Source organism: Cannabis sativa, chromosome 6, assembly GCF_029168945.1.
Source record: "Cannabis sativa cultivar Pink pepper isolate KNU-18-1 chromosome 6, ASM2916894v1, whole genome shotgun sequence".
Taxonomy (NCBI): domain Eukaryota; kingdom Viridiplantae; phylum Streptophyta; class Magnoliopsida; order Rosales; family Cannabaceae; genus Cannabis; species Cannabis sativa.
In genome coordinates, this window is record NC_083606.1 from 3952598 (window position 1) to 3967835 (window position 15238).

Here is a 15238-nt window from a genome sequence, read left to right on the forward strand (position 1 = left end):
GTTAGACTTGGGAAAGGTGCACAGCACAAAAAGCAACATATCCTTCTGTCCAATGTTCATTACTCTGACATTTATTGTACACGATCGGCGGCGCATGACCTCCTGTTAACATCAAATCGTACGAACCCGTATGAATAGAGGAAAACCCTCCAAGTTAGGCCTCACCTGCCTGGCCCAACTTGGAGGGACACTTTTAGTAATCTTTTTTCTTTTTTTGAAGAAAACACTTATAGTAATCTTTTTTTATTTTTGTTATTTTAAGGAAACAAAGAAGCAATTTTTATAGTAATCTTGTATCATAACTAGTTTTTTTCTTATTACTTTCTATAACTTAAGACTTGTAAGTAACCCTAGCACACACAATTCTCAACTCTTTGCGAGAGAGAAAGAGAAGTGAAAAATTGTTCCTTTTTCTGTTTTCTCTGTTACCAAAGCTGAAAAATTTAATGTTAGCAAGGAAACCACCATACAATCTCTTCAACCAACTATTGGGGGCAAAATTGTGAGTTCAAAATTCACTGTATATTGTTTATTCCTTCATTCAAAGTTCAAACTTTTTATTAGTTTTGATTTTTAGAATGACTGTAAAATTTGGATTATAATATTTTTATTTCGGATCACTATATATATTATCTCTAATTTTGGAATTTTGAATTTTGAAAGTCTGTGCTATTGTTTGAATTATATTATGTTACGGATATTAAGCCTTTCACTGAAGATAGATCTGAAAGACTGAAACTTTTAGTTGTTTTGATATTTTTTTCTTCTCAAAATTACTTCTCTCAGATACATTACAAATTTCAAATTAATAAATGGCTTTGGATGGCCTCACCCATCACACTGGTAAATTACTCTTCTATTATTAATCCTAGTTTTGATCATAGATTAGATACACCATCATTATAATGATTTATCCTTATCAAGGACAAGGATTTGAATAGTTTGAGTACTGAATTTGATACTGATGCAGGAACAAATAGATTTTGCCTAATTCCAGAAGAGATTGTAGAGAGAATTTTGTTGAGAGTGGATGATGTTGATTCTGTAGTAAATTGTTTATTTTATTAATGATGACCCCTTATTCGCAATGAAACACCACCATTATTATAACTTTGGTCATAATAAAAATGGTAAGAAGAAGATGGTCTCCTTTGTGTGCTTGCATGGGTTGGGGAGTAGTCCCTAAATCAATTTTCGTTGTGTTATTGAAAAAGTGAATATTCTCCCAGAAATAAGGAAAGACTTACTAGAAGATAGGTTTGTAAATGTTTCTCATTGGACAAATCGATTTTTCTAACTTTTACGAGATGTGGGTGATGATTGTTGATGATGATGATGATGATGGTATTGGTATTGATTGGATGATGATGATAGGAAAGACTTATTATAACTTTTGTATTAAGATTTGATGTTTTTTTAAGTTATGTACCTTAATTGTTCTTTCTCTACATATGCGTATCAAAGTTTGGTAATTTATTTCATTGTTGTGAAGGTCCTAGTGTTGACATTGGAAAATCATGTGCAAATGAGATTGAATTATGAAACTCATTCTTATTGCGGTGAGCGACAACGATAGTCTTTCTCAAAAGCACAACCTCGAAGTTAGAGGTTCCGATTTTTTTTTTTTTTTTTCAGTTTATAACTAAAGCAAAAATATTTTGGCGTCAGTGCATTACTATTTGCTTCGGTTATGAATTGAAACAAAAAACTTTTAGCGTCAGTTAATGAATGAAGCAAAAATCTCAATATTTGCATCTATGGTTATAGCGTCAGTTTAAAACTGACACTAAATTCTTTATGTGTCACTTTAAAACTGACACTAAATGTGAGTTTTGTAGTAGTAGTAATTTCCTCTACGGCCTTCCGAACCGCCTCCACCTTCGGTAGCTCTGCCATTTTAGGTGTGTAGTTGTGGCACAAGACTAGCACATGTGAGCATCGAAATAATGATCAAGTTCATCTGCCCCTTTCAAACTCATGTAATGTGTGAAGACAGTGGCTTACAACATAGAAAGCTTTTAGAAAGATAGGTTCAAAAATTTTCATTGGAGAAGAATGGGTTTGGTTTATTGATTTGAGAGATCTTGAATATTTGAGGCATAATTCGTAAACATTCTAGAATATTCTCTCAATTTCAATTTCTGCAATAGTGATTGAGTCGAAAAAGAGAAATTTTATTTTATATTTTAGTATATTTTTAATTTAAACTTTGAATCGTTAACTCTCCATTAGTTTTGATTTAATTAAAACATTAAAAAAATGGTTAAATCAAGAATTAAGTTAATAGCTAGATTTTATATAAAATAGAAAATAGATTTAATTTGAATATATTTTTAATTAATAAATACAAAAAAAAAGTATTTTTTAAGGGCTTTTTTCATAAATGTACAACAAAAACAATATAATTACAAAAAATGTGCAAAAAAAAAATATTTTAAAAACTTATACATTTTGAAAACTTATTACATGAAACCATACATTTTAATCATTAAATAATAAAGTATGTTTATTAAAACTCAAAATAAACAATTTCGTAAAATTAATTAAACAGTTTTATAAAAATAAACAAATTAAATATTTTTTTATTAAAAGATAAATATTTATTATCTATTTTAGTATGAATTATTATAATTTAATAAGATTTTTTAAATAAAATACAATATCAAAATTATAAACACTAATGTATATAAATATAATAAATCAATACTTAAAATTACTAAAAATAAACATGACACATAGAGTGATATAATAAACATAGAGGAAATTACACTCTGTACCTTTTTTATATTGTCCTCTTTTATTTTTACCTTCTTTTTTAAAATCTATCATTTTTACCTCTTTTTGCCCCTGTCACTTCAAGATACTCTTCATGTGATTCTCTTATGTAAGGGTATTTTAGGTACAATACATATAAAAAGAGGTATGTTTCAAATAAATATAAAATTAGAGGTAAATTTAATTAATTGATGAATAAAAGAGGCATTTTTCAACTTACCCCATAAACATATGTGAATATCATTATTTTGTTTATTAAATTAGTATGTTTAATAGATAGAAAACAAAATAAACATATATATACAAAGTATTTTATATTATTAGTATGTTTATTATAATTGTAAACATAAAAATAGACATAGCTAAAAGTATATTTTTTTCTATTGTTTCTATATATTGATTATTTTTTAATGGGTTAGTGAACGAATTTTCTATTGAAATGTAATTCTTACATCAAAAAATAAATAAAAAAAATAAAATTTTTAAACTCCAAAAATTATTTAATTAGAAAAAATTAACATGACACAATAAACAAAAAAAAAAGATAAAGATAAACAATTTTTTTCATATATATATTATTTATTTTTTAAAAAATTACTAGAAAATAAACATAACACACATAGAGTGATATAATAAACCTATGTAAATATTATTATTTTGTTTATTAAATTAGTATGTTTAATTAATAGAAAATAAAATAAACACATATATAAAATATTTTATATTATTGGTATGTTTATTATAATTGTAAACATAAAAATAAACATAGCCAATATTACCATATATATATAGGGATACGATTTTGTCCCGTGATGTACTTTCACGGAATGTATTCCGTGGTACATTAGATGGGTCTCAAGGTACATTAAATGAGTGTTAGATTATGTTTCTACTTTTTAACCCTAATTACCCCTAGATCAATCTCAGCCGTCAGATCAAATAACTCCCTCATCTGACGGCTGCTGTACATCACGGATTACAATCCGTGAAAGTACAATAACAGGACAAAATCATATCCCTATATATATAATAATCAATAATTATTACCATATATATATTATAAAAAAATTTGAAAAAAGTTTTTAGTTATATATAAAAATGTATGAGAAAATGATAATAAATTTTTTTGCACATATTTTGTAATTAATTAAAATAATGTATACAAAATTGTAAAATGCCCATTTTTTAACTTATCACCAATTTTTATTACCATTCTTATTCCATTATTTTACTATTACTATTATCATTTATCATTACACCATCTAATAGTATGAAAAAATAAAGGGAAAAAAACAGAAAAATACAAAAAAAGAAAAAAAATTACAAAAATACTTTGGGCCGGCCCATTAAACATTTATACAGTCCACATACAAATATTTACAAAAATACCACATGCACTAAGCCTTCAGCTGTACAGAGCGAACCATGAAGGTGAAAATACCGCGATCGTTTCTAAACCGCAAAACAACCAAAATGAAACCAAAACGATAAAAATACAACTATTAATTCTGGCGAAATCAACTGGAAAAGAAGACCTGCAATGATCTAAACAGAAATGACGAAAAAAAAATCAGAAAAACTGTGAAGAAACTGAAATTACACATTTGTTTTCTATTTTATTCGATCAAAATAACTCCCCCTAATATCGAAATCTATATTCATGAAATGTAGATCTGTAACAAACAGATCTGGAGCTCCCACCAAATCCAAAACAATGTATGATGTGAAAAATTAAAAAAAAAAAAAACCTCATGAATAATACATCTACGTTATATACAGTTGCATTTTGATTGATTACTGGTTTCCAATATATATATATTTTTTAGAAACACAATAAGAAGAGTAAATTCGAATTAAGGTACAACCAGTTACGTATAAGTCTGTTTATTTTTTGTTTTGGTTGCCTTATAGTTGCATTATCGTTTTATGTTAGTTTATATATTATGCAGGAATTTAATTTGACGGGGACTAAGAAATAGTAGTTATACATAGCAAGTTTTGTGCAAAATAGTTGCATATTAGTTTTATAATGAAATAACATATGCAAGTAGCAAAACTATAATAAAACTACAAAACAACTACATACAAACTAAAATACAGAAAAAACTCTTTGAACATCAACATCCATGGTAAATCTAATTGTTACCCATTGATGATATAAAAATGGATAGGAAATAACTAGACAAAAAACATATTAAAAAAAAATACATACAGAAGGTGTTTACACTATTAAAAAACTATGAAAAAACTATTACAAAATGAGAAATAATCAAATGAAGAAATTGAAATGAAAAACAATAAAACATCTGGAAAAATAAAAATAGAAAAAAAAAACAACAAAATGAAACAGAAATTAAGACTAAACAAACGAAAATGAAAAACCCATAAAAGAACATATAAATTAAACTAAAAAAATAGAAGCCCTAAAAAACCAAACAAAACAAAAAGAAATGTTAAAAGGAAAAACCTAAAATAGTAAAATCGATAAACACAAAACACACTAATGTCAAATACAAAAAAATTTCAAAAAGAGGGGAAACCAAAAAGAAACCGAAAACAAACCTGAGATCGAAGACCACCACCAACTTGATTATTTTTTTGAGAAACATCTTCAGGAATTTTTTCCTGGGCAGCCACCTTCGATTTCTTCTTTGGAGGATGTCGCTTACGTTTAGACAATGGAGGAACAAAATCAGAGTCATCCTCCTCAACAACAGGTCGTTTACCATTGTTCTATTAGCTAAAGATTTCAATCCCATTTTAAAGCTTTTCTTTTGAACAGGGGAAAGAGTTGATGAAGAACGAGTTACAACTATATTTATATATGGATTAAGAGAAAAATAAAAGGATAGAAAACGGTTATGGGATTCGGTTAATGGGAGTTGAAAAAAAAATTTGAAGAACAAAAAGAAGATGAAAAATGGAGTTGGGATCATGGAGAAGAAAGAGTTCAGCTATGGAGGTTGATATTTTTTTTTAAAAAAAAAAACTAAAAAGAAATAGAAAATAAAAGGAAAAAGAAGAGAAAAAGAGAAGAAAATGATGGATGATTGATTGATAGAGGTCATAGTCTATTGACATGTAGTGATGCATGCATGAAATGTGTGTGTAAGTGGTAAAATTGTAATAAAATAAAGTTGAAGAGTAAAAATGTAGGCTTAACCGTGTGGTAGTATTTTAGTAATAAAATATGTATTTTGTATTTTTAGTGTAAAAATTTCAAAAATAAAGTTCAAAAATAGTCAAAATAAAACGGGTGCAACTGATTATTTCAATTACATTTTGACACCTTAAATAAAGTTTCTTTACATTATATATTTGTTCAAAATAAAAACTATATTATAACTACCAAACACACAAAATATCTCTCTTCTTTGTTCTTCTTCGTCTCTGTTCAGCCTTCTCCAATGGTGTTCAAATCAATGCCCTCTTACTCTTCTGCTGCTGCTGCTGCTGCAAAGGAACAATCTTTATCTGTCTCTTCAAAACATAAACTCTCATCCTTCTTTATGCCACGGAAAACACCCAATCAACCCAAAACCCCTCAAATTAATACAACAAAACCCATTAAGTCTTCGCCAAGTTCAGTACCCAAGGCTCCGATGCCGACCTTACTTGAAAAGTTACTCAACCGCAACTCAGGTAATGTTTCTCTCTCTGAATTGCGTTCCTGCTTTGATGAGATGATTCGTATGAACCCCACTCCTCCAGTGTCTTCATTTAATCCTTTGATTGTTGTTTTAGCTAAGAACAAACACTACTCTGATGTTTTTAAGCTTTATAATTGGATTAACTCAAATGGGTTGTTGCCCAGTTTCATAATGATCAATGTTTTGCTTAATTGCTACTGTAATTTAAACCGAGTTTCTGATGGTTTTGTGGCACTGGGAAGCATGATAAGGAAGGGTTATAATCCAAATATTGTGACTTATACATCTTTAGTTAAAGGGCTGTGTTTGGAGAATAAGATTTTTGAGGCAATTAGGTTATTTAAGATGATTTTCAAGTTGGGTTGTAAGCCCAATGCTGTCACCTTTGGTACTCTGATTAATGGGTTGTGTAGGACTGGAAATGCATCTATTGCACTCGAGTTACATGAACAAATGGCTAGTGGGAAAGATCATGGAGATGGTTTTAAGTGCACACCAAATCTAGTTTGGTATGGGGCTATCATTGATGGGCTGTGTAAGGAAGGTTTGATAGAAAAAGCACAACAACTGTTCTTGGAAATGAAAGAGAAGGGGGTTCTTCCTGATGTTGTTGTTTATAGCTCTTTGATGCATGGTTTGTGCTACGCAGATAAATGGGAAGAGGCCAAAGCTTTGTTCAGTGAGATGACAAATCAAGATGTGCAGCCTAATGTAGTGACTTTTAATGTGTGGATTGATGTGCTTTCCAAGACGGGAAAGATGAAAGAAGCTTATGATGTGCTAGAAATGATGATTGAGAAAGGTCAACATCCTGATGAAATCACTTACAACACTTTGTTAAATGGCTTATGTCAAACTGGTAGGCTTAGTCAAGCCAAGAAGCTATTTCTTTCCTTTCAAGATAAAGGGTTTAAACCTGATTCATTTAGCTACAACATGTTGATTCGTGGACTTTGCAAGAAATCAAAGACTGATGATGCTTTGAGTCTCTTCAGGGAAATGACTCCGCGGGGAGTTAGGCCCAATGTAGTAACATACAATACCTTAATACACGGTTTCTTCAATACCGGTAACATTGATGATGCCCGCAAATTGTTTAGTGAGATGCAAGTTCATCATCTTGTACCAAATGCGAGTACATATGCTGTGTTTTTGGGTGGACTGTGCAAGAACAAGCATGTTTCAGAGGCATTGGAAATTTTTCAGGGTCTAAAAAATGGTGAGTTTGAGCTGAATGTTCAAATTTTCAATACTCTCATTGATGGATTGTGTAAATCAGAAAAATTCGAGATTGCTTGGGAGCTATATCAAGGATTTGTCCAAAGAGGACTGGTGCCTAATGTTGTGACATATTCAATCTTGATCCATGCGCTTTGCGAAAATAGAGATTTCGTAAAAGCAAATGATATGTTTCTTGAGATGGAAAGGAAAGGTTGTGCCCCAAATTTTGTCACATATAACACACTGATGAATGCTTTTATAAAAAACAATGAGCTTTCGAAAGTGGTTGAACTTCTCCATAAAATGGCAGAGAAAAATGTGCCGCCTGATGCTTCTACATTCGCCATTGTGATAGATGTACTATCAAAGGATGAAAAGTATCGTCATTGTCTAAGTTTGCTTCCAACGTTTCCTGTTCAGAAGCAATGGAGAGTGGAAACAATTTGCCCCAAGTCAATGGCATGAGTTATAATTTACAATCTTTATCTGGAGTTGTTCCTGATCATAATACGAAAGGGCTGCAACGAATCTCTCTGACTCACCTGAATAGTTTATCAATGTATGTAGCACTTCATTTTTTTAATGCTCTTTGTTTTCTTTCTCCTACCATAGAGTAATTGTATATATTAGAGATTAACTTTGATAGAATCATTCTTTTGTTCCAGCAATTTTTTTTTTCAAAATAAAATCATTTTTTTGTTGTCTAATTCTGTATAATACTTCCATTTTTTTTTTTTTGGCATAACTAAATGGAAATTATGATTCCTTGAAAGGGAAAAAAAAATGAACCCCATAAAGTAAGGACTTCATATAGCAAAGTCTTTAACTTCTTCATAGGGTTAGAAGAACGGTATATGGTCATTGATAAGCAAGACCTAGTCCAACCAGTTCCTCTCACATCTTTTCTTTACAATATAGTGAGCCTTTTCCTTGCCACACTCTATCTCGGAAATTTTAGGCACTCTACAGTATCTTACATTGACTCTGGCCTGATGTTATGTTTATTATCAACAAAATTAGTCAATTCAGTCATGTTCCAATTCAACATTTGTTCATTGGGATACTTGTAAATGACTTCTGCAGTATCTCAAGGTGGCTTCTATACTTTTATGCTGCTATCTTCTTTGGTCGTAATATCTGTCTTTTGGTCTAACAAAAAACAGCAGGAAATTGCTTGGTCTAACATCAAAAGTGAGTTTCGAGTGGATACAGCAGCAAAGATCAAATGGCTTACCTCCATTCTCCGTGAACTTCATGTTGGGTCGATAATCAAGGCGCGGCTTCCCTAGCTGCCAATCGTGCCTTTCATGCTCGTGCCAAGCACATTAAAATAGATCTTCATGAGCTTGACGTTTGCTATGTTCCATCTAATCTATAGTCCAAGTGAGCTGATATTCATACTAAAATGTTATCGCTTGATTACTTTGCCTACTTTAAGTCAAAGCTCAAAGTGTGTTCCACACCATTTCGCTTGAGTTGGGAAGATAAGCAAGACAATCTCCAAACTTATAGACTTTTCTCTCAATTATTCTGAGTTGAGTTTTTGTACTGATAAGTTGACAAAGTCATTATAATCAAGGGTAGAAAGAATGAAAGCAACCATGATAAGAATTGTATTGTAATTGAGAAGTAGCTCTTGGGAGCTGATCTCTTTATCTTTTTTTTATCAATCTCCTCCATGATTTTGGCTATTAATTATCTTCGTTACTTCATTAAAGACCCTAATTGGGGTAGATTAATACTTGTTTAAACTAAGCTAAAGCTTGCATTGTTTATGACAAATGCCCCAAGTAATGTGGCTTGACTATAACTTCTTTTTCTTTGTATTTGGTCTTATCTATATATTAAAGAAGAAAGCGAATGGAGCTGAATTGGAAGAAAATTCAATCTCTTACAATATGTGAAATTAGAATATGCAGAAGTTAATGCTCAGCATTTGGAGACAACTGAATGATTTAACTACTTGGAGTGAAGAAAGCTAACTCAGAACATGAAGATAAACTAAGCTCTATTAATAATGTCATAAAGATATAGCCTAATGCAAACAATTTATCTCAATTTTCTGAGGCTTAAACATATGATACATTAGTATTACATATAATAATTAGAAGAATACAACTAAACCAATTTGGTCTTAATTCTTTTAACTTCACTTCTAAGATAAAATCAGACCCAAAAGGCTAACAAACTAAACTATAATAATACAAGATAAAATATAATGATCGATTGTAATTAGAGCATTTCCCAAAAGCTTCATTCACATTGAAAATAACAAAACACATCAACCCTAGAAAGATTACACAAAGATTAAATTCATCAGCCTCCGAATCCGTATAGAGTACGGCCTTGTCTTTTCAAAGCATAGACGACGTCCATGGCAGTGACGGTCTTCCGGCGAGCGTGCTCGGTGTAAGTAACGGCGTCACGGATGACGTTCTCTAGAAAGATCTTGAGTACGCCACGAGTCTCCTCGTAGATGAGACCGCTGATACGCTTAACGCCGCCACGTCTGGCCAAACGGCGGATGGCGGGCTTGGTGATGCCCTGGATGTTGTCTCTGAGGACCTTGCGATGCCTCTTGGCTCCTCCCTTTCCCAAACCCTTTCCACCTTTGCCTCTTCCTGACATTTTTGGTTCCTTTCTTTCTCTGCAACTTTTCTCTGTGGAGTGGTGAATGAGTTTTTGTTGTTGTTAATGGAAATGAGGTTTCGGAGCTATCTATAGATGTTGAGTTGTGTTATTAGGACCGTTGGATTAGGTTGCAATCCGCGTGTGGAGTCAGTTTGGCTTTTGTGACCGTTAGATTAGATTAGATTTAATTATGAGAAAAGCTGATTGGTAAAATGCGCCAAAGTTTTGTGAATGTGTCTAGGCTGTGGCGGGAAATTTCAATTCTTTGTAATGTAAAATTAAGACCTTCAATTCTACATCTAAATTGTTCTCAAAAAAATATATATTCTACATCTAAGTGTTAAAAAAAAATATACTGTATTTTGTAGAAATTGTAAAAAAAATTTAAGATGAAATAGAAAAATTAAGAGGATTTTGAATAATGTAGAGAGGATTTTAATTTGTTTTTTAATTTTCTTAAAATAAAACTTTTAATCTTAACATAAAAGTAAAGAAAGAAGTTGAAGAATAACTTTTATTTAATACAATAACTAAATTTACCTTTACATAAAATTTAATTCAAATATATATCTTTTTATAAGTATTGTACCTAAATTATCTTCACACACTCATATAATTAAAACATAATTTCAAATATAATAGATTTGTATTCTTTGTAGATGGATATATAGGTTGACAAATTTTGATTAGAAAAAAATAAAAACTATCGTAAAGTGATAGAAAGTAAAATTGGTAGAATAATTGAAAAAAGAGGTAAACATAATAGATTTTGAAAAAGATGGTAAAATTAAAGACGAGATATGTAGTGTAATTTCCACTAAAACTAAGCCACCAGACCAAACACCCCCAACCTCGACCCTAACTCCCCCTACCCTCCAAGATTAAACCCTATGTCAGACCAAAGCCCCCCTCCACTCGATCGACGACGACAGCCTCGTTCGGCTGTTCTACCAGAGATTGACCCTCCCACGACAAAGACGACCGGAAGCCCATTTGGAGCTCTATGTTGAGAATCATGGGGTTCCATCTCAAAACCAATTGGCAATGAGTACAGTAACTCATGTTCTTATGTATGGCTCAATATTCTATTCTTACATTTGATCCATGTGAGACAATATTCTCCAATATCCCCCCTCAAGATGGTGGTTATTTTTGCTCACCAATCTTGAATCACCTTATCACAGGCCTTGCCATTTGCTCGCTTATTTTTGTTCGGATCTCAGGCGTCTTTGCACCATCTGGATCTCGTGCGGCTGGCTAACCATCTGGATAGGTGTGGATCGAAAGCCCGTTAGGGATATGGCTCTGATACCATGTTGAGAATCATGGGGTTCCATCTCAAAACCAATTGGCAATGAGTGGAGTAACCCATGTTCTTATATATGGCTCAATATTCTATTCTTACATTTGATCCATGTGAGACAATATTCTCCAATACTCTACTATCCTCTCACAGTGATCGTCGAAGGTCGTCACCAGTGTCTTGTATAGCAACCTCTCCTCCTCCTCAGTTCACGAAGTCCAACAGCTACAACCTAAGTATTTAAATACATGTTGATCTGGTCAACCCGAACCCATGAACCTATTGACACGAAAACCCACTAGCTCGATGAACCTAATCATTTTACGGGCAGGCACAAGTTTTTTTTTCCAACTTGAAACCTGATCAACCCTCTTGATGTTCAATCCTAATGAGAGATATCCAAACTTGCAAGCAAAGCTTTAAGCCATTTTCAATGACAGTCGCCATGTAACAATATAGGAACTCAACAAAAGATTAGGAAACTGTGTATTGTTTCTTTGTCTTGCAGGAAATTGTGAAAGAAGGAATAAATACTATCCAATCAGTAAGGGACCCTCGAGTCAAGGGGCAAGCAGCCCAATCATATATTGATTTATATTGGCCTTCATGGAAGTATTGAAGCAAGTGTCAAATTTTGACATCCATCTAAAATTAATACATCTATATCTTCCAATCATAAATCTTTTTAGATTAGGAAGTGTTGAACTTGAAAGTTCCAAATCTTTCGATATGCAATTATAAAATAAATCTAAGTACATAGGAAATGGCTCCAACTAAGAACATTCTCTGAATACTAAATGTTGTAAAGGAGTGAATGCAATTTACAATATGTGAGTTCAAGTCAAGTCAAAACCGGAGAGTGAAGATAGAAGTTTAGGAAATCTAGAATAATTTAATAACTTGGAATCCAACAAGCTTAGTGCTGTAGTTAAGTGATAGTGTATTAATAATTGGCAATGGCATCATTATGACTGAAGAAGCAAGCTCTCAACATAGAGACAGAGAAAGCTCTTTTATCTCAAGTTTCCTTAGCTACAACATTCAGACTATAAATAGAAAGTAAACACTCATTTATGGGGTAGAGTGAGAAAAAGAGAAAAAGAAAAAAACCCACCTTGGCAATGGCACCTTCTCTATTCCATCAAAGCTTACAATCAAAAGAGTTTGAATGGAGGATAATTCCCCAAATGGTATAAATGGAATAGGTATAATAAAGCCTTTGCATTTCTTAACAATTTCTCTGCCTACTTTTTCCAAGCTCCATTAATAACAAATGGATATCAATTAAGATTAATCTTTTAACAAATGAGATTTCAAATCAAAAACAACAACTCAAAATTGGTATTTGAATACTTGGAAAAACCTCATTCATATTGAAATTAGAATAATTACAGTCACAAGACAATCCAAACATTGTCACATTCGAATATTCAAAACCTAACACTAAAAAGATTTATTCATCAGCCCCCAAAACCGTATAGAGTACGGCCTTGTCTCTTCAACGCATAGACGACGTCCATGGCGGTAACAGTCTTCCGGCGAGCGTGCTCAGTGTAAGTGACGGCGTCACGGATAACGTTCTCTAGAAAGATCTTGAGGACACCGCGGGTCTCCTCGTAAATGAGACCGCTTATACGTTTAACGCCGCCACGTCTGGCCAGACGGCGGATCGCCGGCTTGGTGATGCCCTGGATGTTGTCCCTGAGAACTTTCCGATGCCTCTTGGCTCCTCCCTTTCCTAAACCCTTTCCTCCTTTTCCTCTTCCTGACATTTTTGGATCTCTGAAACTGTTACTGTTCTTCTTGTGAGAGTTGTTGTTATTATTGATGATTTGTTCGGGGAACTACTTATAGATGTGGAGATGTGAGATAATGACCGTTGGATTAGATGGCGATCCGCGTCTGGTGTCTACTTTGCTTGTAAACCGTTGGATTAAATTTACTTGAATGTAATTGGAGGATATTATTTAAAGCACATCGGCCGTGAGTTGGAAGTTGTAGGATTCTTGGTTGGCGGGAACTTCTACTTAATTGATGTTATTAAATAATTTTTATTGGAAATCACAAAATACATAAAATTATATCATATGGACAAGATTAATTTCAGTTGTAAAAATTGAATTGTAATAGCAAAAACATAATCCCAACAAAGCGGCACATATGCTTAGAGAAACTCGACAAGCGTGGTCGGAAAAAAAAATAATCTCCAGTAACTATAAATTTAAGGACAACAAACTCTAATTTTATTTTTCAAATGTATACAAATTCATAACTAGGATTAGTAACCTTTGTATAGTATAATGTAATGTTGACGGTTGAATGGGAAGTACAAGGAGTAATTGAGTTTTGTATCAAAATAGGAGACTAGTTTATAGTATAATCTAGTTAATCTAATCTAGAAATCACTAAAGTTTTTTAAGAATTTTTTCAACAAATGCCTAAAACATCCTAGAGTAATTGTCATTGTAGAAATGTAAAACAACTTCTAATAGATTTAATTGAGATCATTTTTTTTTTGAAGTTGGTAAAAACGCGAGAAAAAAAAATTAACTGCCGCTCTTGAAGAGTAATAATATTAGCAATACTGAGTTTTCAATGATAAATTTCGTTGAGTTTGACCATTGAACCAATATTGTGTCTAGAAGGGTTTGAAGGATTAACTTGCCCAAATAGCTCTAAACGTTTAGTTAGATATAACTTGACTTTCAAATCCAACATGAACAAGCAAAGAACCAAGGTGTAACCAAGCATTTCTAAAAACTCAGAAAAAAGGTCTCAAAACAATGAATGTGTAGTTAAGTAAAGCTCTTAACACAGTAGATATTGCTGAGATGAAATATTCTGTTAAGAAAAATAAAGCTCTTTCTTAGGAAGATTCCCCTTATAATTAATCTTCCAAGTCCAGTTTTTTTTTTCAGAAAAAGAAAGAATGTAGAATAATCTTCATAAATTGCCATAAATTGGTTTTTAATCCAAAATCCTTTGTTTTAATTAAACAAACAACATATTAAAATAATTAATGGACAATTAGAGATAACACAAAAATGAATTCTTTGATTAAAGTTGTCAATAAACAAAGTAAGAAAGATTTGAATGAAGCATTCGGTACAGATAACAATTTCATTCCAAAATCAAATTATCCTAATCGATTATATTCAATACAACATTTCCAATTCGAAACCTAAACAAACCCTAACTATCCCCAAAATATCAAACAGACAGATTCCTTTAGCCTCCGAATCCGTAAAGAGTACGGCCTTGTCTCTTCAAAGCATAGACGACGTCCATGGCGGTAACAGTCTTCCGGCGAGCATGCTCGGTGTAAGTAACGGCGTCACGGATGACGTTCTCTAGAAAGATCTTGAGTACGCCACGGGTCTCCTCGTAGATGAGACCGCTGATACGCTTAACGCCGCCACGTCTGGCCAAACGGCGAATAGCGGGCTTGGTGATGCCCTGGATGTTGTCCCTGAGAACCTTGCGATGCCTCTTGGCTCCTCCCTTGCCCAAACCCTTTCCTCCTTTTCCTCTTCCTGACATTTTCGGTTTCTTTCTTTCTCTGCAAATTGGCGTGTAAATTAGTGCGGTTGAGATTGGTGATGACGATAAGACTATTTGTAGATGTAGATGATATGAGGCTTCACCGTTGGATTAGAGA

At 32.6% G+C, this 15238-nt stretch overlaps 3 protein-coding genes across 4 annotated transcripts; 1 reads left to right on the forward strand and 2 right to left on the reverse strand.

Annotated features, from left to right (window-relative positions):
- The first annotated feature begins 6074 nt into the window (after positions 1-6074).
- Positions 6075-10339, forward strand: LOC115725038 (putative pentatricopeptide repeat-containing protein At1g12700, mitochondrial). 2 transcript variants are annotated; one of them, XM_030654450.2, is made up of 2 exons: positions 6075-8205; positions 8810-10339. In XM_030654450.2, exon 1 carries the CDS (start codon positions 6183-6185, stop codon positions 8109-8111), a length of 1929 nt encoding a protein of 642 aa, XP_030510310.2. In that variant the 5' UTR covers positions 6075-6182; the 3' UTR covers positions 8112-8205; positions 8810-10339. The 2 variants fall into 2 exon arrangements, with proteins under 2 accessions (XP_030510310.2, XP_030510311.2); XM_030654451.2 differs by having other exon boundaries at positions 8813-10339.
- On the reverse strand, positions 9695-10274 carry LOC115725040 (histone H4). The gene has a single exon (XM_030654453.2). The coding sequence runs from the start codon at positions 10272-10274 to the stop codon at positions 9963-9965; it is 312 nt and encodes a 103-aa protein (XP_030510313.1). The 3' UTR covers positions 9695-9962.
- A 2579-nt stretch (positions 10340-12918) lies between the features above and the next one.
- LOC115725400 (uncharacterized) lies at positions 12919-15161 on the reverse strand. Its single transcript, XM_030654912.2, is given in 2 exon segments — positions 12919-13424; positions 14797-15161. Coding segments are annotated over 2 exon segments (708 nt in total). The 5' UTR covers positions 15121-15161; the 3' UTR covers positions 12919-13040.
- Positions 15162-15238: the final 77 nt, after the last annotated feature.

What these genes read in the sequence shown, in the direction of transcription:
- LOC115725038 (XM_030654450.2), top strand. Translation starts at nt 6,183, where the DNA reads ATGGTGTTCAAATCAATGCCCTCTTACTCTTCTGCTGCTGCTGCTGCT.
- LOC115725040 (XM_030654453.2), bottom strand. Translation starts at nt 10,274, where the DNA reads ATGTCAGGAAGAGGCAAAGGTGGAAAGGGTTTGGGAAAGGGAGGAGCC.